At 38.4% G+C, this 26,412-nt stretch overlaps 1 protein-coding gene and 1 long non-coding RNA gene across 2 annotated transcripts in view; one reads left to right on the top strand and one right to left on the bottom strand.

Annotated features, from left to right (window-relative positions):
* The window catches only part of LOC115598187, a 35,176-nt gene extending 34,919 nt beyond the window's left edge, over window positions 1-257 (bottom strand). The window contains exon 1 of the long non-coding RNA XR_003987452.1: window positions 170-257. This is a non-coding gene — a long non-coding RNA (uncharacterized LOC115598187). The remainder of the gene's footprint in view (window positions 1-169) is intronic.
* RADX (RPA1 related single stranded DNA binding protein, X-linked) lies at window positions 59-24,281 on the top strand. The gene is made up of 15 exons (XM_030448822.1): window positions 59-717; window positions 1,404-1,546; window positions 3,617-3,809; window positions 6,314-6,422; window positions 6,571-6,662; window positions 6,752-6,874; window positions 8,006-8,113; window positions 8,927-9,094; window positions 9,628-9,788; window positions 10,260-10,471; window positions 11,638-11,706; window positions 16,230-16,309; window positions 17,803-18,096; window positions 20,131-20,313; window positions 21,163-24,281. The coding sequence occupies exons 1-15, from the start codon at window positions 156-158 to the stop codon at window positions 21,306-21,308; spliced, it is 2,643 nt and encodes an 880-aa protein (XP_030304682.1). The 5' UTR covers window positions 59-155; the 3' UTR covers window positions 21,309-24,281.
* Window positions 24,282-26,412: the final 2,131 nt, after the last annotated feature.

Genomic DNA, 26,412 nt, shown 5'->3' with positions numbered 1-26,412 from the left:
GCGCGCAGAGCCCCTGACAACAGGAGGCCGAGGCCTCTCCCGCCGTCTCCCGCCGCCCTCCCCCGGCACCGGGACGGGCTCGGGTTTCGCCCTTGGCAGCGCAGCGCGGCGCGGGGAGGGGAGTAGGGGGAAGGAGGGGCCGCGCGGTAGGTGTCATGCAGGACCCTACCCAAGAGCGCGGCGGGGCTTCCTGGCTGCAGAGGGTCTTCGAAGAAGTGCGGGGCTCCTCCCAACTGAGCGTGACCCCCGCGGAGCCACCCCCGGTCACGGTAGTGGCGGTGGAGCGGTACCTGGCCGAGGCGCCGCCGCCGCCGTCCTCCCCCGCTACCGGCCCCGCCGCCGCCGCCCCTCAGTACTGCTACGACGTGACGCTGGCGGACGGCGCGTGCCAGGAGCGCTGCCACCTCGCCCCGCGCCTCAACGGCCTGGTGCAGCGCGCGCACCTGCGGGCCGGCGCGCGCCTGCGCCTGACGCGCTGCTCGTACCTGTACGAGGAGAAACGGCTCAACTATGGATTCCTCTGCCTGGAGGAGATGGAGCCGCTCGGAGCATCCGCCATCGGCATCGCCACCAATACTGCCACCGCCAGCACGCCCAGCCGCCGCCCGCCGCCCCTCCGCGGGGAGAAGAAGCACTACCTTCCGCTCTGGAACAACGAGGATCCCTACGGAGACGTGTGGGTGACGGACAGGCCCCAGGCGCAGGTGGGCGTCGAAGGTAAGAGGAGAGGGAGTGGCTTTAGAGCAGGGGGTGTGAGGGGTGGGAACCCCCCCAGGGAGGCCGAGGTCACCCGCAGAGGTGAGAAGGTGCGGGTGAAGCCGTGGGGTGTGCAGCTGGGCCGAGGTCCGGGCTCAGCTGTGACCCGGTTGCGTTAGGCGGCGGGGCCAATGGGTTGGGAGTTCATGTGTTGACGTTACACTGTGAGGGCTTTTTAAACCGCACAAAACTGAGTGGAAATAGGCAGCTGGCACGCTTTTGCGAAGTTTTCTGAGGCGTGAAGCTCATCTTGGTCTGTGGGACGGCGCCTGCGCACCCAGGAGCTGCCGCCCAGGATGCGGTCAGTGCCAAGGGCTTGGTGAGGAGGGAGGAACACGCAGAACTTCTGCACGAGTGTGATGCCCACAGAGGTCAACACCTGTGTCTTCCGTAGTCGCTGTTTTGCTCATGTGATAACACGTCTGTGTCATCAGTCACTTGAAAACCAACAAAACTGCTGCATGCAGATAGCTCAGAACAGGATTTCATGGTGAATGGTATCAACAAATGAGACTTTAAATGTTGTCAACGTTTAGAAAGTACATGTGAGATCCCGGTCTGTGCACTTTATTCTTGGAAACTTTAAACGTGCAATCATGAACACTTTTTTTATCTCTTTCTTTTTTTTTTCTTGTCTTTAACCTTAGTCTCCAAGCTGACTTCTCTGAGTCAGCTGGAAATGACCTGGAGAAGCAGAGTTCACTTTCATCCACTTCTTGTGAGAGTCATGCACAAATCTAGACTAAGGTACTTTGGAAAACCAGAGAAAAAGGAGGATATGCCTTACCAGGTAAAGAGGGATTAATACTTAGGTTAACACTTGAACAAGTACTTGTAGGATATTTAGAAGTCTTTGCACCCATACAGTAAGTATATAAAGTTAGGATTTATGTTGTAGCTACTTTATATTAAACATGCTACCTTTAAAAAATTGATGAGCCCTTTAGAGTAGGAAGGAGTTTAGTGATTATATGTACAAACTTCAGTGGATGAGTTTCAGCTATTACAGTTCAGTTGAGCTTTTTGTGTAAAAAAAAAAAAAAAAATACATAAATTCGGAATTTTTAGTGGTTTAACAGCCTAAATGTTTCTGGTCTCTATGCTTGGGAAATTGGACTTTGTCCAATTTGTATTCCTTAATTTCTCACCTGGTGACTTCCAGATAGACTCGTTTACTGTAAAATTCTTGATGATTTTCCTAATGTGTTTTGCTTGTGATATTTTTGTGTAGTGCTTCTTGGGAATGGAGATGGCAGGCGTTGGGGCGTAGGTCCCAGCCAGCAACTAAGCACTCACCAGTTGGTTGTTTGCTCTCCTCTGCCCCCTCTAGGGGAGCGTGGTGGAGATACGAAAGAGCAAAGCAGAGCAGGAAAAATCCCATGGCTTGAGACAGTTTAGTAAGGGGAGGAAGGGGAATGAGACAGACAGGAAACAAGTGGTGCAAAGGCTCCCCACCTCTCACCCAGCCAGTCTCTGAACAGTGGGTACTTCAGGAAGAGTAGCTGCCCATTTTATGTCTGAGCATGATGTTGCATGGCATGGAACATTCCCAAGGTCTACTCAGGTCAGAAACTCAGCTGTCCCCTCCCAGCTTCTTGCCCTTCTCTAGCTTACCAGAGTGGCAGAGGGAGATATAGTGGAACAGCCTGATGCCATGCAAACACTTCTCAGCAACAGTGTTGTGTTAGAACTCCATCCCAGCCAGGCCCTGTACAGAAGGGCAACACTTCACAAAGAGCACCAATAACTCATGTGGATTCTTCTCTGGAGGGGAGAGAGGTAGGAAGTGTTTCAATGAACGGCTGTAGTGTTCTGTTGTTCAAAGTCCCACATGAAGATAAATCTGGGTCTTTTCATTGGGGGTGCTTCTCAGTAGACAGTCTAGATGATATTCCTGCCATCAAAATTTCCTGATACCATCAAAATGTGATGGTATAAGGGTTTACTTTCAAGGATGTATGGTTCATGACTAATTAGAAATATTAGCATGAACTAACACAAGTGTTTGTATAATCTCTATACTGAACTTGGAATAAGGAAAAGAAGATTCTGGAAATAGCAAGGAGAAAAAAACCTGAGAAGGTGTTAGATATAGTCCAGACTGGTGGTATATTAAAGAGATTGGATGGTAGTATGAACAAAAACAGGTGATGGAGGCTGACAGTTAAATGGATAAAATGAAGCAGTTTGATAGAGCTGAGATTTTTTTTCAGTGGATTGCTGCCTTTTAAGACCATTATAAAACTGTTTAGAAATCTTTTTTGCTGCTTAGTGATCTGCACAGTTACAGAGTCAAAGTTATCTTGATCTAAAAAAAAATTGTGTGGAAGTCTTTGTCTGGAGAAAAACTTCAGTGAGAAGCTAGGGGTTTGCAGTGCAGATTGTTTTCTGTCTTTGTTTCTTTTGCTTGAATAATCAGACTTGTATCACATTGAGATCAAGAATGTTTAGCAAATGGTCCTGTAACATTTTAACTTCCAAAATGTGTTTTTCTTTCATGGATATTTTGAAACACTCTTTTAAATACAGCATTCTGTCTGATACAAAAGAATCTTTTCAGCACTGTTTCTTGTGTATGGTATTTTACCAACCTTTTCCAGAAACCATAGATTGAAACTGGTGTCACCAACCATTACTGAGCACTGGAATGACAAGTTTGGCCTGGCGTAGTTGTAGAATTCTTTTGTGGAAATTGGGGATTTCTTCAACTCTGGTATTCAGTACAAGTTTTGGAATATAATTTATCCATTGGTAATAATCAGACAGATTATTTGTGAGTCAAGTGGCTGATGCATTATCTGAAATGCATACCAGAATGATGATAAAGAAAAGATAATGATATTTTGTCTCTTCTCTTCAGGCTTACTTTGAAGTTGCTGATGGTTCAGGCATGATGTCAATGGTTTTGTGGAATTCATTATGTCCCGAGTGGTATAACAGTATGAAAGTTGGCACTGTACTTCTTCTTGAGCAGTATGCTATCAAAGAGAGCTTCCCATTTAAAACACAGCCAACCCCAGGGGATTCACAGATGAAGAGGTTTTCTACAATTGGTTAAGTATCGCAGAAACCTGTTTTGAGTCAATGAAATGTCACTGTAATCAGTAGGTCTTCATAGAAATAAAACTGAAAGTGTTCCATTGCAGAGACTAACTGATAAGGTGTATTTATCCTTAAATATTAGCTCTGCAAGGTGTCTTTGCATTTGAGTTTTTATTGCTCCCTGTTTATATTTGAATGATGTCTACAAGGTTTATTGTCTCAATTAGTTAAAACCTTATTTTAAAAATAAAGGAAAATCTAATCCTTGATTTCAAAACTTGAGGTCATAAAGATAGGCCTCTGGTACTGAATTTGAATCTGATTCTGCTGCTGGATTATTAACAGATACATCATCTGTGCACTGCTCACACCTTCTTCCAGGTTGTTGAAGCACATTGACACCTGATCTGAATTTAGATTTTAGTGCAGATGGTCAAGCCCAGAATATCTGCAAACCTCCACAGAGTAAAAAGTTGCATTGCTTACTGCTGTCTGTGCTGAAACAGCAGCACTGTAGAAGTGCCTATGGGAAGAGTAACCTTTGGTTATGAGAAAGTAATTTTTTACTTACAGTTGTTTAGTGTGACAGTTATTCAAAGGAGCAATGCTACAGAAATACAAGTGATGCAACAAAAAACTGCCTTTTCAAGTTGGATTGGTCAGGATTATTTTTTTGCCTCTCCTACTTCACTGAACATGAATTCTTTCCCCTTTTGTGCTTTTATTCTCAGAACAAAATGACAGCTAAATCAGAAAATTCAAGTAGCTTCCTTGAAACAAGCAAATACAGGTGTTAGGGGAGGATGATACATATATTATTAACGATGACAATTTCTTAATGTGGTTGCTACAGCACACAAAACCAAACATATCTGCAGGTGCCCCTTATGAGGCAGTATTTCATGGTTTGGTTTTTTTCAGCACACACAGTGAGTGCTTCAAAAGTTCTTTAGTTAGCTGGTTAAAGCAACCAATTACACTGCATTGGTTAAGTAACCATTATGTTTTTCATCACTATTTCATATTCTTAATTCCATCACATCTCAACTTTCCAGTGTTTCCCTGCAACTGTTCATCCATAAAAGTTGTAAAAAGTATTTGGAGGGTTAACAAGGTCACAAGGGAAAGGACTTTACAAATGTAGAGTTCTTGCAAGGCAGGAATCTGGCACATCCCTAGATTTCTGTGAGGCAAGTTCTGCATTGCTCACTTCTGTTTGCTGCTGCAGCATTGTGAGATATGCTGAGAGGTGCTGTTTCAGAACCTTAAGCCTCTGGAGCTTAAATAGTACCAACACCTTGAATTCCACTGATGGATTATATGTGTTTTTCACATATTGCTGAATTTATGTGGTACTGACAAAAACTGTTTTGAATAGCCTGGGCTACCCTTAGCTTCTGAATCAGGGTATACTCCTGAGTTGAGTACATAGCTTTCATGTAGTCTTAAAGTGATGAAAAAAATGTTTTGATGCATAAGGAAGTTTTCAGGAATTTTCTCTATGATACTTTCCTAAAACACCATATACAGATCCATGACATTCCACCAAATACATTTTTAGAAAGCAGCAGCCAACACAAAATTCTTGAATAGAGGGTCTGATTTCAAGTATAACACCCTCTTAATGTTGCACTGCTAAGGTGAGGGACTGAATAGACTCATATAAACAGTTGTGTCCATCATTTATACCTACTGAATTACTTTACTGGGTGCATTATTTGAATAAGCCCTTACTCAAGCCCAAGCATCTTGTAGAAACTTCATCAGAATGTTTTTCAGACCAGCAAAGCCATTCCTCCTGTATTTTTGATCTGGTTGCAAAACCCCTAACTTTGCCCAGTGCTCCCCCATGTTTGTTATTCAGCATCTAAGCAGTCTGCTTATTATAATGAATTTTTCAGGTACTGTAGAATAGACACAGGAATACCTTTAGTCTTCCCTCATGGCATCTTTCTGTCATTGCTAACTACCAAAACTGGTGACAGATGTGGCAGTTCTTAGGCGCTAGTTCTGTCTTGGTTTACTTCACTATCTGCAAGTCAATTTTAGATTCTAGTGGCAATTGAGAACCCAGCTAGCATAAAAAGCACTTTGTATCTAATCAGTGTTGTAGTATTAGTTTCTACTGCTAGTTTTTAAAATACCTTGTTGGATTAGACTAATTGGCACATAGTGAATTGGAGAGTATAACATTGCTTAGGTTATAGTGTTGCACTGGGTAATGCTGTGCCTGAGTTCTTTATTTTGATAAAAATATAAAGTCAGAGGAGTTGATTAATAATTTCACAGGCAGTAAGACAAAGTGGGAGTACTTCATTTAAGAAACTTGACCCTGGGTTTTTTTGGGTTTTGTTTTTGTGTTTGCTTTGTTTTTTGGTTTTTTTTGCTTTTAAGGTTTTTTGGGGGGTTTAGGTTTTTATTTCTTTTGTGTAGTTTTGTGGGGTTTGCTTTGTTTTGTTGCTTTTATTATAAAGTTGTATTTACTTTAAGTGTTACTTTTTTTTTTCTTTGTCAGAAATCAGCCTTAACGTTCGAGACCCTCCTACTAAAATAAATATTATTCCAGAAGAAATGGTTAAACCAGAGTGGGGATTACCTGAAGTTAAATACAGGTTTATCACAAGGTAAAATAGAATTTTGCTGAATATCAAGCTGAAACTTAGATTTCCCTACATTACACTGAATATTAATGGGAAATATATTTTTTTAAGTTTCTGAGAATGCTTTGTGTTTTGTTGTTAACAAATATCCACACTTCTGTTTTGATTTTAGGTCAGAACTGGATGACTTGCCACACAATCATTCCTGTGACATTGTTGGTCTTGTGACATTTGTAGGAAGGGTTGAACGAGCAAGAAAGAAAGGTTTTTCTATAAATATGACTTTCAGTATTTATAAAACAATTTTTAACTTTCTGAATAACTGTTTACACATTTTTCTTAATATTTTATAGAACATGGTGAAGACTTCTGGCTCTATCGTTGGGCACATGCCATTGATGGGACCTCAGACCAACCATTCATACTGGAATTATTTGCAACTTCTCAGCCAGATGTATTTGAGCATATTCACCCAAGTATTCATCTCTTTATAATACTTATTATTTATAGTGTTTTTCTAGTTGGTTGCTAATTTCAAATTCTGAATATAATTGCCACTGAATAAAAAATAGCCAGGGTTTATGTCCCTAAGCAGAGAACAGTTGATTAGAAATTAAAATTAAAAAGAAAAAACCTATTCGAAGCAATTATCATAGTGAAGTCTCTCAGTCTAAACAGATAGATGGGCAGCTGGGCCTGGGGCTCAGCTGATCTCATTTATTTCAAACAAGCACCTGGGTCAGCATCTCTTGCATCAGAGGCAATTGATGAAGGCAGCTGGTCAAATCTATTACGCCTTTTGTCTTGTAAATAAGTATTATTTTACAGACAGGAACAATTTAAGATTGCAGAAAGGGAGAGGTGAAAGTGGAAAAGCTTCATTTCTTTAAATAAATATTTTTTGTCAAACAGCAGTCATCACTCAACTGTCTTAGTTAATGTGTGTGAGCTAAGAATGATACATTTAAAAATGAGGGATCCTTAATCAAGGATTTCAAGAGCCTTAAGTATTTCTACTTGCCTTCTTTCTCTTCTCCTCCAAGCACTCATCCTTCCATTAACACTGGTTGGTGTCACTTGCATTTCTTTATATCATATGATGCAGGACCAGCTGCACAACCCTGTTAAGATTCTGGCTGCATTCATCTTGAGTGTTCTGGGGAAGTGGCAAAGAATGACATTCCAGTGTTTAACTGAGATATTAACAACAGAGTGAGTTTTACTCTATTTAGAAGCTTTGCAGTGGCATGTCATGATTACTTGGCATGATTATATGTTTTTTTCCTTAAGAAACATAGTTGGCTAGTATCTGTATTATTACTCTTTGTTTCATTGATATACTACTTGGTGAAGTATCTCATGTTTTAGTCCTAATACAAATACTTAGATTTCCTTGCACAGTTATTCAGTTGAAAACTGAATGACATCTCTGTATTGTAATTTATAACAGAGGCTCAATACATGCTGAAGCATTTGTAGGGTCAAGAACTAAATGTCTTTTAGAGCTCTTAATAAAATTAATCATGTGTTTGTCAATCATTGACATTCTAAAGTCAATGAAAAATCAGGAAAAAAACTGCAGGGTTTTTTTTTTTCTGTTTTTCCAGTGACATATTTGGTGTGTACACAGATGAGAGTGGTACGGGACATCTCGGAGAATCCTTCCAGCACAGTTTACCTTACAACTTCAAATGAAAGCCAAATATTCATTACAGGTAACTTAAACTAGTTTTAATTTCATGTAGTTCTCATCTTATTTCTTTGTAATGAAACAAAGCTGGACAGGGTGGTTTGTGTTTAGCTGGACTAGCAAAGCAAGCTATTTTTTTGTCAGCATGTTTCTAATAATTTAATTTACTCCAAAATGAAACATTTGAGAGGTTGGTTTTCCTTTGCTTTCCTTCAGTATATGTTTTGTTTAATTTTCTAATTCAATACTTAAGCATCCCTTACCTTAGCTGTTGTTCTTCTTATGTCTATTTGGGTCCTAAAGGAGAACTACAGATTGCAAACCACTTGATAAGGACAATTTCAATTCATAGGTTAAATACAGACTTAGTCAGGTAACAATTTATTTGATAAAACTGGTATTTAGTTGGTGTATTGGCATATGTTGGTAAATGAGCCAACAATTAATACATACCTTACCAGTTACCTGTCAGTAACAATCTTGGCTGAAGCCTATGAAGATGATTTAGCTGTTCTCCCCTGCTAATAAACAATTTCTGATTATTTTATTGTTTTGTATGCTCCTGTGAGAACAAATTCTAATAGCAGTTTTGTTTGTTGTTTTATTGTTTTGTATTACTTAACATTTGTCTAACTTGCATTGTCCAATTCAAGTGTTAGTAATTTTAGGTATTCCTTTTATAAAACAGTGTTGACTAGTGGAAAGATGTCCCTTGTTCTCTCTAGTCCAGTTTTTCTTAATTCATTTTTTCTGCACAGTGCTCAGGATAGTTTCAAAATGGGAACAGGTGACAGTAACCTGCTTTGTTTCTGATAGCTGATTATTTCTGTTTCAAAAGGGTGGCACAAGGGCCAGCCATACACCAAGGATACCAAAGTGAAAAACTTCATTCAGTGGACTAAAACACAAAACGAAGCTGAACGACTGAAGAAAACTGTCATTGGTGGCTATTACCCTTTTCCACGACCTCCAGATAACTTCCTCAAATACTGTAAAAACAATAAAGGTATAATACCATCAAATGTCTTTAAGATTTGTGGCCTTTTCCAATTCAGTCTTGCTCTGAGGGTTTAAAACTTCAGTTAAAAAGCAATACAGTTAATATTGGTGATTACACAAATTTGTAAGGTCATTTAAGAACTCTTTCTTTCCTTCCTAAATGTCTCATCCTCATCATACTTTTAGAAAGTATAGTGGCACCATAAGCTGCAAGAGAACTGTAGTAGCTTATGTGAGAAGTTCTAAACATTTTGCTAAATCAGAATTAAGACAATTATACTGAAGAATGCAGTGAATTAGAAATCTCACCTGAAACAGAAATTGGGCTAACTGATAAGGCATACTAAAGGATGCTTGTGAACTAAAAAGCTTTATTGTTTATTTTTTTCCATGTGATATGAACAACAAAAGTTTTTTAATTCTTCATAAATACAATTTTAAATCAATATTTAGTACCAAATCATTCTTTCTTTTGAGTCTTGCATTCAGATGGTTTTAAATTGTTTTTCTTTAAAACTTATGGGAATTCCTTTTTTGCAGTTGGATCAGTTTTGAAAACCATAGTTGAAATGGGGAAGGAGATTGAAGGTTTGCACTACAGAGAGCACAAACGCATTGCTGTTCAGGGAATAATCAGTGCCATAAGGTACATCAGCTGCAGCAGAGCAGCTGAAGAAGACTCAGGAGTGGAGCCTATTCAGGTACAGTGTTTGAGAATTAATGCTGGAGCACTTAAGCAACTGTGACCATGATTACAATGGAAGATTTTGTGTTTGAGTTAAGAACCTTGTTACATTTGCTATTTCTTGAGCACAATTTTCAAAAGTAGTGATTGTAACCTTTTTAAAAAACAAAGGTTTGGTGTTTTTTCTGAAGAGTGTTATGACAGTCCTTGTAAAACTATGTAGGAAATAGTTCTTTCTTTTAAGAAGTTACTATTTTGACTGACTGGACACCCCAATATAAATCAGAATGTAGGAGAAGCAACTACTGCAACATGCTCACTGTCACTTTCTAGACAGTTTTATTGGTACAATCAGTACATAATTCCTGCTAGATAAAACATTACTTTGGTAAATTCTTCTCTTACTTTAAAAGTTGCCAAGATTATTGACTTGGAAGCAATAGCTTTAAGTGCTTTGAAACTCTTCAACAATTAACTGTTGTTGCAGACAGATGCTTCTCAGTCTCTTGAGAGTTCTGCTGCATCCAAAGAAGACTCTGGTCACAGGGGGAAAAACACCAATCTTCAAAACAAAGAAGTTCTGTCTTTACTGGGGCCACATGGCACTCCTGGGGAAAAGCATCAGCACCAAGCTCTACTGTCAAAAAAAAGTTCAGTGAAGAGAAAGACCCCACGCAGATTAAATACACGTGCAAAACAGTAAGCTTTTCATAAGTATGTAATTTAAATAATTTAAAAAGAGTTCACAGAAATTATTTCAAAGCTCAGGCCATAGAAAATCAGTAAGAAAACTTTAAAAGCATATATAGTTTAATCTTTGAAATGAGTTAGATACTTTTCTGAGCATCAGATGATGACAGTTAATACTTCACAGCCTAATGAAAGATTCCTGGTCTGGTTTGAAATGTTCTGATAATAAATTATGCTGCTTTGTTGTTAATCTCACAGATTTGGTATAAACATAGTTAGTACTTGAACCACGTATAGTTTAGTGACATAGCTGTGGAACAAGCAACAGTTACAGTGGTGTGAGGCAATAAGATTTTTTCACTGAAAACAGAAACTCAGGGTTTGGTATAGCTGCTCCTGTATTCAGATATTCCTTTTTTCCTTCTGGTTAGCATCCCTTCTGCAATGTGCTGCATTTATCTCTAACTTGCTTTCAGAAAGCCAAGAAGATGGGGGTCATGTACAGACCTAAACGTTCAAAGTAACTTGTGCTGTTGCTCTGCTTGTGATGTGACCATGAAATTGCATTGCATCTAGTCAGACATAGACAGAGGATCTCAATCTGAGATAAGAAAATGGACTAAGGCAAAATAAATTTTCTGATACACTCATATTGGGTTCAAGACTGAAATACCTGGGTGTGTAAGACTGCCATTTGTTGCAATTTTTGTGCACAATCTAATGCACCCATACTTGATATTAAAAGCTAGTGTGCATGTTAGCAGATTTAATGTTGCAAAATTCTAGCCAGTCATAGTTTGGGTTTGTTTAGTTTTGATTTTTTTTTAGTGGATTTCTCATGCTAGGAATGGGGTTTTTTTTCTTCTTGACTTTTCACATCCAGAAATCATCATGTGGGAAGAGTGTGGGTATTCAGAATATTCTGAGGCAAGATTAGGTGAAATATAATTAGGATTGAATGAAAATGTGAGACTAAGAAAACCCAAGAGAACAGAAATTCTGTCTTGGGCAGTTTTACATCGAAGCTGTGAGTGGATTTTCACTCCATAAGGAAAATTCCAGCATTTGTGTGTCTTGGGTTTGTTATGGCAGGAATAAAAATATCTATTTACTTTGCTTTATGTATTTCCATTTAGCTAAATAGTGTAAAATAATGATTACTTTCCTGTTTTAAGGAAAAGTGCATCTGCTGTTCCTGTATCAAGTTGCCCCTATTTCACACGATCTGCAAGAAGAAAATTTGGGTAAGTAATGTGAATTTAATTATGTCAAATAATTGTGATGATGAAACAGACATTTAAAGTGAAACTTTTACAGGTCAAGAATCTGTATGGAAGTGTAATAAAAGAACATTTTAGGGTAGAATTTAGTATTTTTTATTGACCTTCTCTGCAGTGATTCAGATACATTGTATTACTTTGTTCTGAAGCATAATTTTGAGTGTGTTATTAAACATTATTGTTTCTAGTGCTACTTAAGAAATGTATAGTAACAGGGGACCATCACTGTAAGCAGAGAAATATATGTAGTTTTTGTTTCAGAGAGGTTGCAGTTTAAGTTGGAAAGTCAAATGTAGGAGAGATGGATGCTTGATTAGCAACCAGGGTGAGCCCTACAATACTATTAATGGATCTGCTAGTGATAGTTGAGCTGTACATCATCCTTGGTGCTACAGAGGTGTAAATGTGGTTGTCCCTGAGAAGAGACTTGGATGCTTCCTCTGCCTAACACAGAGTCGTCATTGAACTCAGTTTTGATCCAAAGAAGGATTTAAAAAAAAAAATCCAGGTAGGAATTTCAAATCCAGAGCCCTGACAAACCAAGAACCTAATGAAATAACTACAAATGGGAAATCATTAAGAAAACTGAATGGTTTTATTAGTTACCTTTGGTAAGAATTTACTTTCCTTCCCACATTTTGTTTTCAAAACTAGAATGTTTTCTTCCCATTTCTTAAAAGTGAAGCAAAAAGCTAAGGGATGTTTACTTTGTTCTCTGCTTTTCTCAACCTGCTACTCTCCTCGCTACCTGTGTGTCCACTCTATGCCATTAGTGCTAGAACCCCAGCTAAAGGAGGAGAAAGTCTGTGTTGGATTATGGAAAGCTGTTTCACTCTAGGTAATTAAAAGGTAACTTGTGTATTTCTGTAATTAAATTATGAAGTTGCACTGAATTCTCCAATCTGCAGAAGAAAAAATAGAAAGCTGGCCTGACATGCCTTAAAATTGCATTACTTTCTGTTCTGTTGCTTTGAAGTAGCAGAATGTCAGCTATCACTGTAATATTCTAATATGCTGATGAGATACCAACAATAGAGATAATACTTTAGCTTAGATTATTTTGCATCAAGTATTTTTTGTACTTTTTCAGTTTATAGTTGCATTTTTTAAGGTTTGGGTTTTTTTGTTTTTAAATACTAAAAGCTTATTTTGAGGTTCTTCATTGACAGCCTCAGTTCCTACATTTCTGAGGAACTCATTTATCTGATTAGTAAGGGTTTCAGAGAGAGCAAGGTAAGAGGAAACTGGTTAATGTACTATTATTGTAGGGGTTTATGTCCTTACCAGTAGACATTCAATATAAATGGTCTTTTGAGCATTTAATATACCCTGAAGTAGTTGAATTGATAGTTTGTTGTGACTAGGGGAATCAGGAACTTCAGGAAGCCTAGTTTTTATGTGGAAGTGAAAAAAGCAGAGTTCTTTTCTTAGCATTTTAATCTTTGTAAGTTTAGCACTGCAGTTACCATGGCAATGCTGGTGCACTGCACACTCACACTCTACACTGCTTGTTTGTATGCTTCCACCCTTGCAGTTTCACTTCTAAAAGTTTGTAACTTAGACACTTTCCTCCTTTTTTCCCTCCACTCTGATGAGACCTGAGGGATGGAGGGAAATTCAGCTTGAGGCTTGCATGACTGAAAGTTTCCCAGAATTTGACATTTCCTTTGGCCCTCTTTTTCACAGAAATCAGAATTTTTGGGGGATGAATTGGTGGGTATCAGCAGTCAATTTGTGTAGACCTGTTAAATTATTGTGGAAAGCTGTTTGGTTTCTCTGCTGAAGTAGATGTGTATACCATATTAGAGTTAGGACATTTGAGTCAAGTTGATTTCAACCTAGTCTCTAAAATAAGGCATTTTCCCAGTTTTATCAGTGAGTGGGATGTTCTGTTTTGCTATTTTGAGGCACTCTAATTCCTTGTATCATCTGGGCATAGCTCCAAGGTGTAAGTATATTGTTTCCTAATTTAAGTAAATACTTCAAGTAAGATAACCAAGAAGGTGAAACAACAGGCCAATGCATCTGGGAACACTGAATAACAGCTTTGTTTTCTGTGAGGGGGCATCTGTGACAAGGGGAGCCTGCAGAATGCAGGCTGGGAAAAGCACATTTGGCAAGGCACAAGTTCTCATAAAGCTGGCATGGGTAAAATAGGAATGTGGGTGTTGTGATGCCCAACAAGCTCAGTGTGTTGCAGTAAATGAAGGGGTTTGGGTTGCATCAGGTGGCTTGCAGGCATGGTGGCTGGATATGGAGTGTATAAACTGTGTGTGTAGCCAGTTTCCCTTTAACAAACTTTGCTCAAGTTGTGCTGCACACAAAGCAATCCTGTAGGAATAACATGTTGGGCGGGGAGGAGAAATCATCCCAGCTGCAGATGTGTGAATGAAGTGGGGGGAAATTGTGACAAGTTATTTTCATATATTTCAGAGGCTCCACTAGCTCTAAGTTAGAGCCTTTTCACCTCTCAAACTAGACAATTTGAAATTAAAAAGGCACCCTTTCCATAACACCAACTGAACAGCAGCATGAGTTTGTTTAATCCTCTGCTTTAAAGAAGAGGGAAGTTGGCATTTATCTAATCTGACACATTGATTTCTGAGCAAGCCTTTCCTAACAATGTTCATGTCTCTTGTTGAGAAACCCAGCTCTTGGAAGTGAGAATTAGTTTCATGGGCATAAATTTTTTGTTAGGCTGCTTTAGTTAATACTTCCAACAATGTCTTCTAATAGCTTAAAACTGTATTAATATAGCTGGTATGTAAATGTTTAATTTGTTATTCATACACCATAATTATTTTCCATTATGGCTCTTCTAAAAGCAATTAATTCTTCATAAGATACTATTTTCATGGAAACATTTTTTAATCTAGAGATAATACTGTAGGAAGCACTATGTAATTACTGAATTACCATTTTAGAAAGAGGCAAATTTTCCTTCCATCTTTAATCAAACAACATAAAAATAGCACTGCATAAACTTAGATCTGACATCTTGCATGTATCTTTCTGAGGTTGTCCTGGACCTCAAAATTTTTTAAATACTTTGGACTACAAAGCCACATAGAGACATACAAATACAGCTGTACCAGCATTTTCAACACATCTCTCCTCAGCAGCTTGGGTGGGTGGTGTGAATCAGGTAATGTCATGCTATTTTTAAGTTCTCTATGTGGCTGAGTTTTGTTGGGTTTGTTTCCTTTGCTTTTTTTTTTTTTTAACAAAATAAGGTGGCTGAAACCTCAGTTTCATACTTTGTGCTGCTTGAGTGAAGATTCTTTTGTGGCTAGAGTTGGAGATCACAAGAAGGTCATTCCAGTTCTTAGCTGACACCATGTTGATAATGCATTGCATAAAGTGTACTTTGATACTCAAAACCCAAAATTACTTATCTTTCTTTTTTCACTAGATTTCAGATATTTTCCATTTGTTACCAAACATCGACACAAAATTTATAAGATATATCCTAGTATGAAATGGAAAAAATAAAAAAACCCCAAACCTGTAAATCCTGATGACTGAAGTAAAGAGTGTCCCACTAAACAGCACGTTCAGCTTTGATTCCTTTTGTACTCTCTGTGTATTGTCCCTGTGTATTTGCAGTTATTATATTTTATTAGTTAATACTTTAGTAGTCTGGACTTTTAATAATACCTTAGCAAAGTCTTAGCTATGTCTCAGTTGTTCATGATACAAGATAATTGAGATGGGCATTTTCTTAAGTTTATTTTTACATCATGGGGTGTCTGGATAATAAGAGGAATGGAGCAAAGAGGAAAGAATAAGTGGATTCAAGAGCTTATTTTACCACGTTGTGGATACAGGCAACCTGTTAGAGTTTTCTCCAGAGTAATTCATCAGAGATTGTTAGAGAATTTTTTCATGTCATTAATTCAAGATTTCATGCTTAAAAATGAAAGTATACCAAAAATATAATTTGCTTGACTGAACTGATTGGTACAACAGGGTAGTGTCCAAAGGAAAATATGTGTTTCCAATGTCTCTGTAATTTTTTTTCTTCTGGAGTGCTGATGCAGCTCTATTCATGCATGAATGGTGCTGATGAGGAAGTGCAGCAGCACGCAGATTTTTAGAAGTGAGTCCTGTTCTGTTGTTGGCCCTGTGTGATGTTCAGCTTTGTGTCACACCTGCTGTTCCCAATAGCTGCCCAGTAGAGGGCAACAAACACTGGTTTTTGACTGGGTAGTACTTTCCTGTCTACTTCACAAGGAAGTAGATACTAAGAAATACAGCGGTTTGTGTCCTACCCTCTTCAGAACGGATTTACTGAGCGTAGTGGTCTCATGTCAAGCTGCTACATTACCAAGTCTCATGATATGAAACCAGGTGCTAGTGCTCACTCATTCACACTTTTGTATCATTTATCACTAGAAAACTGTCAAGGTTTGATCTTTCACAGCATAATGTTTGAGGTTAAATAGGTTTTACATATACACACACACACTATAACTTTCTTTTTATAGCTTGGATGAATCTCAGCATGAAGATTTTGTGCAAGATAAAAATGGACAGGCTGTACCAGACAGTTCACAGCACTGCACAGGTATGATGCAAATACTTGGTACATAAATCATAGGAGATTTAAGCCTACTTCTTCTCTTCAGGTCCAAAACAGGCAACAAAGATGTCCTTACAGCCCATGTTTGCCAAGACATCTCTTCTATACATTTGACTGCATCAGCCTCTAGGGATCAGTTGTAGCAATGTATTGCTAATGTTACTCTGCTCAGTCATGACCTTGGTGTCTTCTAAAGAATGACTGGAATGAAAGTGTTGGGCTGTTTCCCAGAATGGGGAATAAACTCTTAGTGTTGCTTTATACAGGTGTGGAGTTAGCTTTGTTACCTCACTAGCACTTAGCATAAGTCCTCACATTTTCTGCTGGCAGTTTTGTTGCTCTAGTGATCTGCATGTGATAAAACCGTGCATCTCTGGGAAAGTAGCCTCAGCAATGTGAGTACCTAATTAAAAAGACAGATACAAAATATAGAGAGGAAATGGGTGAAGCTTACAAGCCATTAATAAGAATGATGTTTGATTTAGGTGTTTTTCTAAGTTAATACTATTTTTTCTTTCTCTGCAATTGAAAAATGAATTTGTGTTTGACAAAGTTAGTTTTTTGGTACCTACTTTTTATTTGAAAAAGAAATCTAATTTGTAAGTTGTCATGATGTGCAGCTTGGTTTGCTTTTTATTTCATGCAAATATTTTGCCATATTTTCCTTTTTTCGACTGACTGCCTATACTCTAAATCATGTAATTTTACCTAAAAGCTTTTCTATTATTAGGATCTGTCCCTAACTTCTGCTAATTTGCTTTTGTGTATAGCTATATTACTTAAAATGTTCATCTTTTTATTTTTGCAAGGCAGCAGTCCATATCAGCACAGTATTGGCCACAACAACGTTGTCTTTGTAGCCTATTGATAATGATCTGCTCTATTTTGCTGCTTTAAAGCAACAGAAATTACAGTGAATTCACCCAAGTGTTTAATGTATCAAGACTGGAATTATGAGGAAACTTTCAAATTTGAGATAAATTTGTACAGGTGACTGTTTAAAGTGAAGTTTTATTTGAGAGAAAAAACAGGCTTGAGTATTATGTAGAGTTCTGTTCTTCAAAAGTAAGAAAACTGCCATCCAGAGGGATCTGATTCCAAAATAGCATTCATCTCAATTGCTTTTTGTGGGAAATTGTGTATTTAAATGTTCACCATACTGATTTTTGTATTTATGATTGGCTTAAAGAAGAAAGTTGTCTTTTCTTCCAAGAGATTCTCTGTAGCTAGAAGAGTTCAAACTTACATTTGAAATGCTCATCATGTGATGAAATCAGTTTTATTACAAGACTCCCCTCTAAGGCTATAAGTTTACTCTTGTTCCAGTCCTAGTTTTAATTAATTTTATTGCATATTTTCAACATTCTGCCATGTCTTCATAATTGAAATGTCCTAATGAAAATGTTCCTCATCTAGCAGAGAAGTGATCCAATTCTATGAGTGTATTAGCAACTAAATACTTTCTGTGTTTATAATAGACAAAGAAGGAATGAGTGATATACCTGAAACTGAAGAGCCTGGAAGAACTTTTGATTCATGGCAGAGTGACCTGTGGGCACAAGTGAAAGACAAATTAATGAAATATTTGCATCACAGCAAAATTTTCCCAGAAAGCATCCCAAGGAGATTTGATTATATACACAAAGACTTACTTATGCAACAGTACAACCTGCATGCAGCAGTACACCAGCCAAAAGAAACCATAACAGAGAAAAATATCAATGAGTTTAAAACTGCTGGTGGCCTTGGATATTATGAAGTGACAGTTCTGGGTAAGTATTTGGTAGTTTGGCTTCTAAAAAAGATTAAGCAAGAACAGTGTAACATCTTGTCTCCTTGGTGTGTTGAGAATGTGTCAGGGTTTAACACTGGCCCAGCAATTAAACCAAGTGACAGATGCTCTCTGTTAATCTCTCTCTCCTCCCTGATAAAGAAAGGAGAGAGAATAAGGGAGAGAGACTGGTGGGTTGGAAACTAAACTACACAACTTCAATGAAACAGTAATGATAAATAGGAAAAATTACTAAATATATACAAATATACAGGAAAATGGATACCACATTCGTCCCCCCTCTTTCCCAATAACTCTCACATCACCACCGAGGCTGCAGGGCGGCCCTGGGGAAGTCCAGGCTGGACTCCTGGAGTCGGCAGCAGTCGGGAGCTGGAGGCAGGAACACACAGATATGGGCTGGGATGGATCAGGAGCACAGGCAGATGAACGGATGGAATCCTTCCAGGATGCCAGGTGAAGGAAGGGAAGCAGGAAAGGCAGGAAGGACAGGCAGCCAGAAGCTGTAAGTGTGGCTTGGCCCCTGTGATGCCTGAAATTTATACTGAGTATGACCTATATGGGATGGAATACCCTGTTTGGTCAATTCTGGCATCTATCTTGTCCGTTCCTCCCCAAAGGAGGGCTGCAGGTGGGACCTCTTTATTCCTTCTGGAGGGTAAAATGTTCCTCAGAGCTGAGCAGTGTCCTTGGGTCTGCACACCAGTCTCCAGCAGTAACTATAAACATCAAGTGTTACCAGTCCCAGAAGCAGACACTGTCTGAGAAATTTGCTGTTAATTTCAGCAAGTACAACTACTTACCGGAGACTTAGCTGAAAGCAGAAGTACAAGACAGAAAATCACCTTTATCCTGACCCAAACCAGGACAGAATGGCTTAAAGATTTGTAAGAAACTGGATTAATTGGGTGATTTTGAATATTTCTTGAGGTTTTAAGAATAATTGACATTTTAGATTTTTTTATTAGAGATCATGGTATCTGGGATAATTTTTTACCAGAAACTTGTATTTCTCCTTAAAAATACCTTATTATGTAGTTCATATCTATTATTTGAACAATGTGTGTAGTACTTAAGCTAATGATTATTACTATTAGAGGTAGGTCTTGTTCACTAGTCCAACCAGTATGACACAATCAGGTAAATTATTGAATTGCACTTGATTGTCAGCTGACTTTCCTCTTGGAGGGGCACTCATCAGAAATAACTCAGTGTTCTGAAAGCAGAAGGGACAACTATTTGAGCTTTATTCTCATTGAGTGTTTGAGTACTGTTGCTCAAGTGCCTTTCTTCCATGCTAGAAAATTAAGGGCTGCATTTTAGCCACACCCATCAGTTGCTCTTTGCTCCTTCTGTTTAGCAAAAGGCATCACTTGGTTGATCTTAATTTGTTAAAATATAAATGTGCAAGTTTATGTGTGTCTGTTAGCATTGCTGTGGGATACTAATCTGTTTGATTTGGGTTTCCCATTAAAAGGAGAAATGTCTAGCTTAACAATGCTCATGTTAAGTTCCCATCATTTAAAAATTTCCATTACTTGCTAAAGGAGATTTGCAGAAATGTTTTGAATGTTTATAGTAGAATCCTGGAAATTAAAAGTGTAATATTCAGGGCAAAAGTAGCACTGGTATTGCACTGTATATTCATATTGTGTAGATGTACTAGTTGTAAAATTAATTTCTCTACCCAAGTAGCAGCCATAAGGTTAAACAGGAATGTGAAATGGCTTCCACTGTTGGTTTAATGCTTTCTGGATTAAAAGCACTGTGAGCCCTAAATCATAGTATGTTATGACATCATACCAGTTTGAATATGCATATGTATAAAGATTATATACACATATATTGAGATGTATTTTTAGACATGAATTCCTAATTAATGGGCAAAGAACAATTAAAATTCAGTGTTAAGCCTACAGTAGTCTGGGTTTTTTAGAAAAAGAAAAAATGGTGCATGAAGTTGCTAATTGGCTGAAGGTGAAATTTTCTGCTAACTTAAATTTTTTTTCAACAGGTGTAAACCACGATGTAGCAACAGATGTTGCATTTCTGCCACTCTTTAGTCCTGAAGATCCCCATTTATTTAAACTGGAAGACATTCAAAATGATACATTATTGTCTTGCATGAGTTGCATCTCTGCACGTCAGCAGAAGACCACAAGCAATGAGAGGCTTTCTGGCATGTTTCCACTTTCAAGTGAGACTGGTTTTCACTGATGTTACTCATTTGTCCTTCTGTAGTTTATCTTTCCATGCAAGAGTTAATCCTCTCTTGAAATTGCTGCCATAGGTCAGACACTGTTCATCTCTTCAGTGAAAGAGAGGTGAATTCTTTGTGACCACCTTGAGTAAACAGATGTAATGCTGAACTTTGAAGGCAATTTTTACTGGAGCTGTTCTCATACTCTGAACTTTAATATCCAAATCACAAACTCCTAAGAGATCTAGATAGTATTTGCAGTTATTTGTTAATGTAAAATTATACTGACATACAAGTCAGTATGTGTGGCTTGTGGCTAAGCATGTGAGTGTTTGGCTTTGAAATAATCTTTTGTTGATGTCACTTTGAACACCTGTGGTGCTTAGACTGAGGTGTTTGCCTGCTATTTAATTATTTTCTTTCAAATTATGTTTTTAATTGGTAGCACCTCACAACGAATATGGGGAAAACAGTGTCTATCCTACTGCAAAGTGCTTTGTAAGCATTGTGTTTTTCTGCATGTTTGAATAGACAGACCTGATTTTATTTAAATGCATCTTTACCTTGAATAAAACTATGAAATCTGAGAATCACTGATGGTAAAGTAATGCATATTTCAGCTTTTCCATATCTAAATTCTGATGCTGTTATTTCTACTGGGTTTTATTTTTTTACTCATAAAATTCTACCAAAAAATATCCCAGTAGGCCAGCATTTAATAGTCAGAGTGAGGCTTCTCACTGAAAGAAATTTGAACATACACACATTATTGCATGGAAAACAGAGTCAATTCAGTATACCTCTTTTTATTGTATGTGTACTGAAACACCTTTTCTTAACTTCTAGATGAAGTTGTAAAAGCAGCGATGGATCTGGATGGCAAACATGTTATCTGCATCTTGGACATCTGTCACTTGGGTGATGATAATGTGGAAGTCTTTCTGAGCAAAATCTACAAGACAGTGGAACCTGGTGTGCTGGGTCCAGTATAGTTTAATAACTTATTTTTAAAATTTTTATATTGTTCAAAAGGAGGGAGAAAAAAACTGCTGTAGCTTTGAATACTCCCTCTACATTTAGCACTTTTCTAGAAATAGCAGACACAAACATAAAATGATGATTCTTAGACCAATGTTAATGGTCATCTATGTAACTGGGAAGGATGGTTGTTCCCTTTTTTTGTTTTGGTTTTTGGGAGTCTTGAAACAGATTACACAATGTCTTGGTCACAGTAATCTTATCTTTTGGTAGGATATCAAGGAGCATGCTTGTCATCTCTGCTTCTCTTCTGTGCACATCCAACACACACAGAAATGTAGATGTATGGGTGAGGACTGAGAAGAGAGGCAGCCTTTCCCAATACTGAAGGCAACATTTGCAAAAGAAGTAACTGGGTGTGGTATAATTTTATGCTGGAAATCAGAATATTTTTTAGGATTAGAAGTTACTGTGGTCTCTAGTGATCTTTTAGTGAGTGTTGCTAGGGGCAGCCTGGCTGATCTCTAGGCTTGAACCTTACCTTACTGTGTTTGAGAAAGGGATTAAATCCCATGCTGCCTTTAGTATTGTGGACTGGGTTCAGTGATCCAATAAGCCACTTTTAGTTCTTTTTACCTGAGGAAGGTCATCTACTGTGTTTTTAAATGTCTGCTTTTGTATATACAGCCTTGGGTATTAAGTGTAGCACCCAAAGGTTTTAAACATATTTATTAATTTTTAAAAAAGGACCTATTTAAAAAAACAAACTTGCTTAGAGGAGCTTGCTTCTAGCTTTGCAAGAGAAGACCTGTCTTTAAGGAGTGCTTAGCACAGCAGGATATATAGTTTTTCACATTATTAAGTTTTTGTCTGTTTATAACCACTGTCCTTTTTAGTAGCACCTGTATTCTGAGTGCAAGAAGGAGCTCGGCAGCTGCCAGAAGCTGCTACTTCCACAAGAGAAGAGACTTCCATAGAATTCTGCCAGCTTCTTGCCTATATACTAAGTAGCATTTGGCTTCTGCCCAGTACAGAACCAAGTCCCACTTTTTCCTCCCATGTCAAACAGCCTCAAATCAGCTGGATCCTTAGGAAATTATTCTCAAGCAGGAGCTAAAAGCACATTGCTAATTGACAACTTGTCCATGGGAAATGCTGGTCTCAGTTCAGTTCTTTGTGAAGAAATAATTGCATTCTGGAAGCTTGCCAATTAAATTGTACCATTATTTTCCAAAGCCTACAGAGTTAAATTTATAGGAACAGATATATTCTTTTGTGGAAAACTTCTAGGCACATTTTAGCAGCCTGTTGGCAACCAGGTAGTATCACTTCCAAGTAGTAGCTCACTTATCTGCCCTTGGGACAGGGGTCTTTGTCTTCAAGTACTTAAATTCATATTATGGTAATTGAAATAAAAATGTAGCTGTCCTTATTTCAGCACAAATTCATAGACAGCTTCAGATGAAAAGTAAAAGGCTTAACATTCTGAAGAAACTCATAAATTATTCTATCTCTCTAGTATGGTTTACAGTTTAAGATGTATTAATGAGAAAAGTTTAACTTCAATTGCACAGAGAAGAAAAGTTAATGAAATGTGACTGTATGTTAAATGATTATATTTTGTATGGATCATATAGTATTAGTTCTAGAGCAGTGTTTGTCAACTTATGCCTTTCAGAGTACCTTGTAGCCTTGCCACAGAAGGCAAAAGGAAAGCACACCAGCCTGAGAGGATCACAGTGTTGCTTCTAATATGTTATTTGTGTAATTTTGTTGCTTATGTATATGTGAAGTTTAGAGGCTATTGCTCTAGAATGGGAAAGATAAGCACCAGCACTTCGTGTATCAAGCTGTGAGCAATGCTGACTGTGTCAGCCTGTGTTTTTTTCTTAAATATACTTCAGGTCGAAGTCTAATTTTAATGAAACTATTATTTCTAAAAGTGATTTTTAAAGTAATTATCTTTGTATGAAGGGACTGGTGTGGCTAGCACTGTCACAGAGCTACTCTACTGAGTTGTTGCAGTCACTTCATCCATCCCATAAACAGAAATGCAGCAGAGGCTGCATCATTCTGCTTACTACACTTTAAACATGTAGCATTAATAATTCTATCCTCCGTCTTAGGACTTCCTAACTCTTAAGGAAATACCAGAATGTTGTGGGGTATGTATAATATGCACTTGAATTTTTAAACTATACAATTTTATTTTACAGAAGGGTTTTTTGAAATTTTTCACAGCAAAAGCTGAGTAGGAAAGATATTTACCCTTGCAGAACACAGTGCTGATATTGAAACCACAGGCTCTCTGTGTGTAGCTAGAGAATATTAAATGCTTGTAGCAGACTTGGAATTTCAGTCCTCCTGGTCATCCTGTAGAGGCACTTAGCACACTGCTGTAAGTTACACTGAATTTAATATGCCAACTTCAGTTCCTGAAGGGTCACAGTGTTACTGTGTGGTTCTACCACTCAGTCTCCCTCTTCTCTGCCAAACCAGCACTGTAGCACTGGGGTGAAGGTCCTCTGCAAAGAAACTACTTGCTGTTTTATTTCTCTTGACGTCTATGGACACAAGTATAAAACCAAAGTATTTTTGATCCTGAGTCTGACAAAACATGTTAATTTTGCTATGTTAAAGAAAGATACAGAATCTCTACTCCTGCAAAATGTCATAGGAATCATCTTTCTTGCTGCTTTGTATTGCCACTCCCGAGGGTAAAATAGCATCAGAACACTTCCCTAGCTGTAGAATTCATGCCCAATTCAGCCAAAGAACTCTACTATAAAGTCTTAGTTTTGCATGTTTCTTATTTTTCCAGCATTAATTGTAGAGAAAACCAGGTGAACTATGTGTAGCTAATGGTACTTTTCTGTAAAAAACTTGACAAGTCATAGATCTTAGAGGTAAGATCAGTTTTGAATAATGTGATGTAGAACTAGTGCTAAACTGAAAACTGGAATATATAAATAAATGTATTAATATATGTAAACATCTTGGTTTACTTTTTTCATTTTGTTCCTATTTTCTTTCTCTGTGAAGAGCTGTTTCAGTTTTCCTATAATCCCCTCTGAGGTCATGTTTATACTTTTAAAGAATCTTTACAGGAAAACTTAATTGAGCTTTCATCAAAGTGTTTTCCACCGATTGCAGATTCTTTTGGCTTTCAGCACTATGCACATCATGACTTTTGCAGAAAAACAGGAAAAACGTCTTGATGACTTTCCAATTTATTCTTATTTTCATTATGGATGACAGTTCTCATATTAGTAAGGTTTTAATTTTTCTGTTCTAATATAGTAAGACAAGAGCTGGTGCTAGTAGTTGTCATGGAATACAACCCTGACTGAATTCAGAGAGAATCTGTAGAGCCTACACCCAGAAATGGAAACTTGTGTGATAGTTATTTGAACATTTCAGTTGAAGTCTTGGAAAAGAGCCAGAGTGTGGAAGTGGGCTGCAATAAATGGTTTGCTTCTGTGATGAGTTTAGGGGATCCTACATCTCTTGCATTGGTACAAATCCATATTAAAATCATGGCATTATAAGCACCCGAGCAAGCTGGATCTGACAGAGCAGATGAAAGAATCTGAAAGGAGAAATGTGGGGAATGATTTCATTTTCTTACTCTGTAAGATGGGTAAATTTTTTTTGTGTTACTCTCCCTCCACTTTTGACAGTTTCCACAAGGTCATTTGCATCACAGTGAAGTGAGAACCCTGAGCTTACATCACGGAATGAAAGGTGACCTGAGCACCTGGGGTGGTGTCCCAGTTGAAGTAGGAGCAGGGGGCTTGAGCAATCTCTCAGGAATCCTCATGGAAGCTGCAAAATGTGCAGTAATGGGAGAGGGGGAGGGGGAGAACCGAGTTTTGTGAAAAGGAAGCAGGAAGGTAGGACTCAAGGTTACTTGCAGGTCCCTCAGTCTGCATCTTGATGTCACAATCAGTAGGTGTGGCACCTCTGGCCCGTCCCAGCCCCCACTCCAGATAAGCTCACTGATACCTCGAGGACTTACCTGGGTGGTGTCAAGTTCCTGTTGGAACTGAAATTTCAAACTCTTCTGCAGACTATGGGCTAACAACAACCAGCAGCAGCTGAAAATACCTGCAGATCCCTACATTTTGTGCTTTGGCAAAGCAGCAATGAAGCAAGCAGATAAGTTCATTTTTTTCTGCCTCTCGGTGGTCACAATTTTATCCAGGACTACAGAGGCATTTTCTGCATTTTCAGTCTTACAGACTGCCTCTGTAAGTTTATTCTATTTCAACAGTGCCAGCAACACAACCGTGTCTGAGCACTGTGAATGTGGCCTGTATGGATTAAATTCTCCTCTGCTTAGTGCTCAGGGACTCGTGGGCATCCCTAAATCTGCCAGTCCTCTGGCCTGTGATGCAGACACCGAGTTCACGGTCACACACCCGCCGTGGATAGCACTGATTGAAAGAGGTGATTGCACTTTTGCTGAAAAAATCAAGGTGGCTGCCAGAAGGGGTGCAAGAGCAGCTGTGATCTACAATTCGATGGACAAAGGCAACAGCACCGTCCTGATGTCACATCTGGGTGAGTATTGCAGCACGAGGTGCTGAAACTTAATTATTTCTCTGAACTTTGGTCCAGGACAGTTCAGTCAGGAAACAGTTGTGTTTGTGGATGATTGTTGCTTAGTCAAGAAATTCAATAGGAAAAAAAAATTGATTGTTCCATCTGAGCTGACTTCAGCACTCACTAAGAAAAGTGCTGTTTCATTCTGAGCTCTGAAGTTAGTACTGCTTTTGACTTGTGCAGCACCCTAATTATTTCACTAGAGAAACCCATTGTGTCTGCTTTGAGGACACTGGTTTATTTTTTGAGGTCAGATGACATAAATGAACATACAAGTCTCTGCAGCATAGTTACATGCTTTGCACTTTCCACCACAAATTTTGCCACGTTGTTTTTTGATTGTTTATTTTTCTCCTTAAATTGTTCTGTTTCTCAATAGTGGTTGATCTCAGCTTCTTCTGAGATTCCCCAATTCCTTAACGAAAGGTTAGACAAAATGATTGGAGTTGTCCATTCTGGCCCTAATAGCTCTGATCTGTCATGAGGGAAGAACTGAGAAGCTGTGATACTGTA

This window comes from Calypte anna, chromosome 4 (genome assembly GCF_003957555.1).
Source record: "Calypte anna isolate BGI_N300 chromosome 4, bCalAnn1_v1.p, whole genome shotgun sequence".
In the NCBI taxonomy this organism is placed as follows: Eukaryota; Metazoa; Chordata; class Aves; order Apodiformes; family Trochilidae; genus Calypte; species Calypte anna.
The sequence above is the reverse complement of the archived record's forward strand: the minus strand, read 5'-3'. Positions and strand labels throughout refer to the sequence as shown.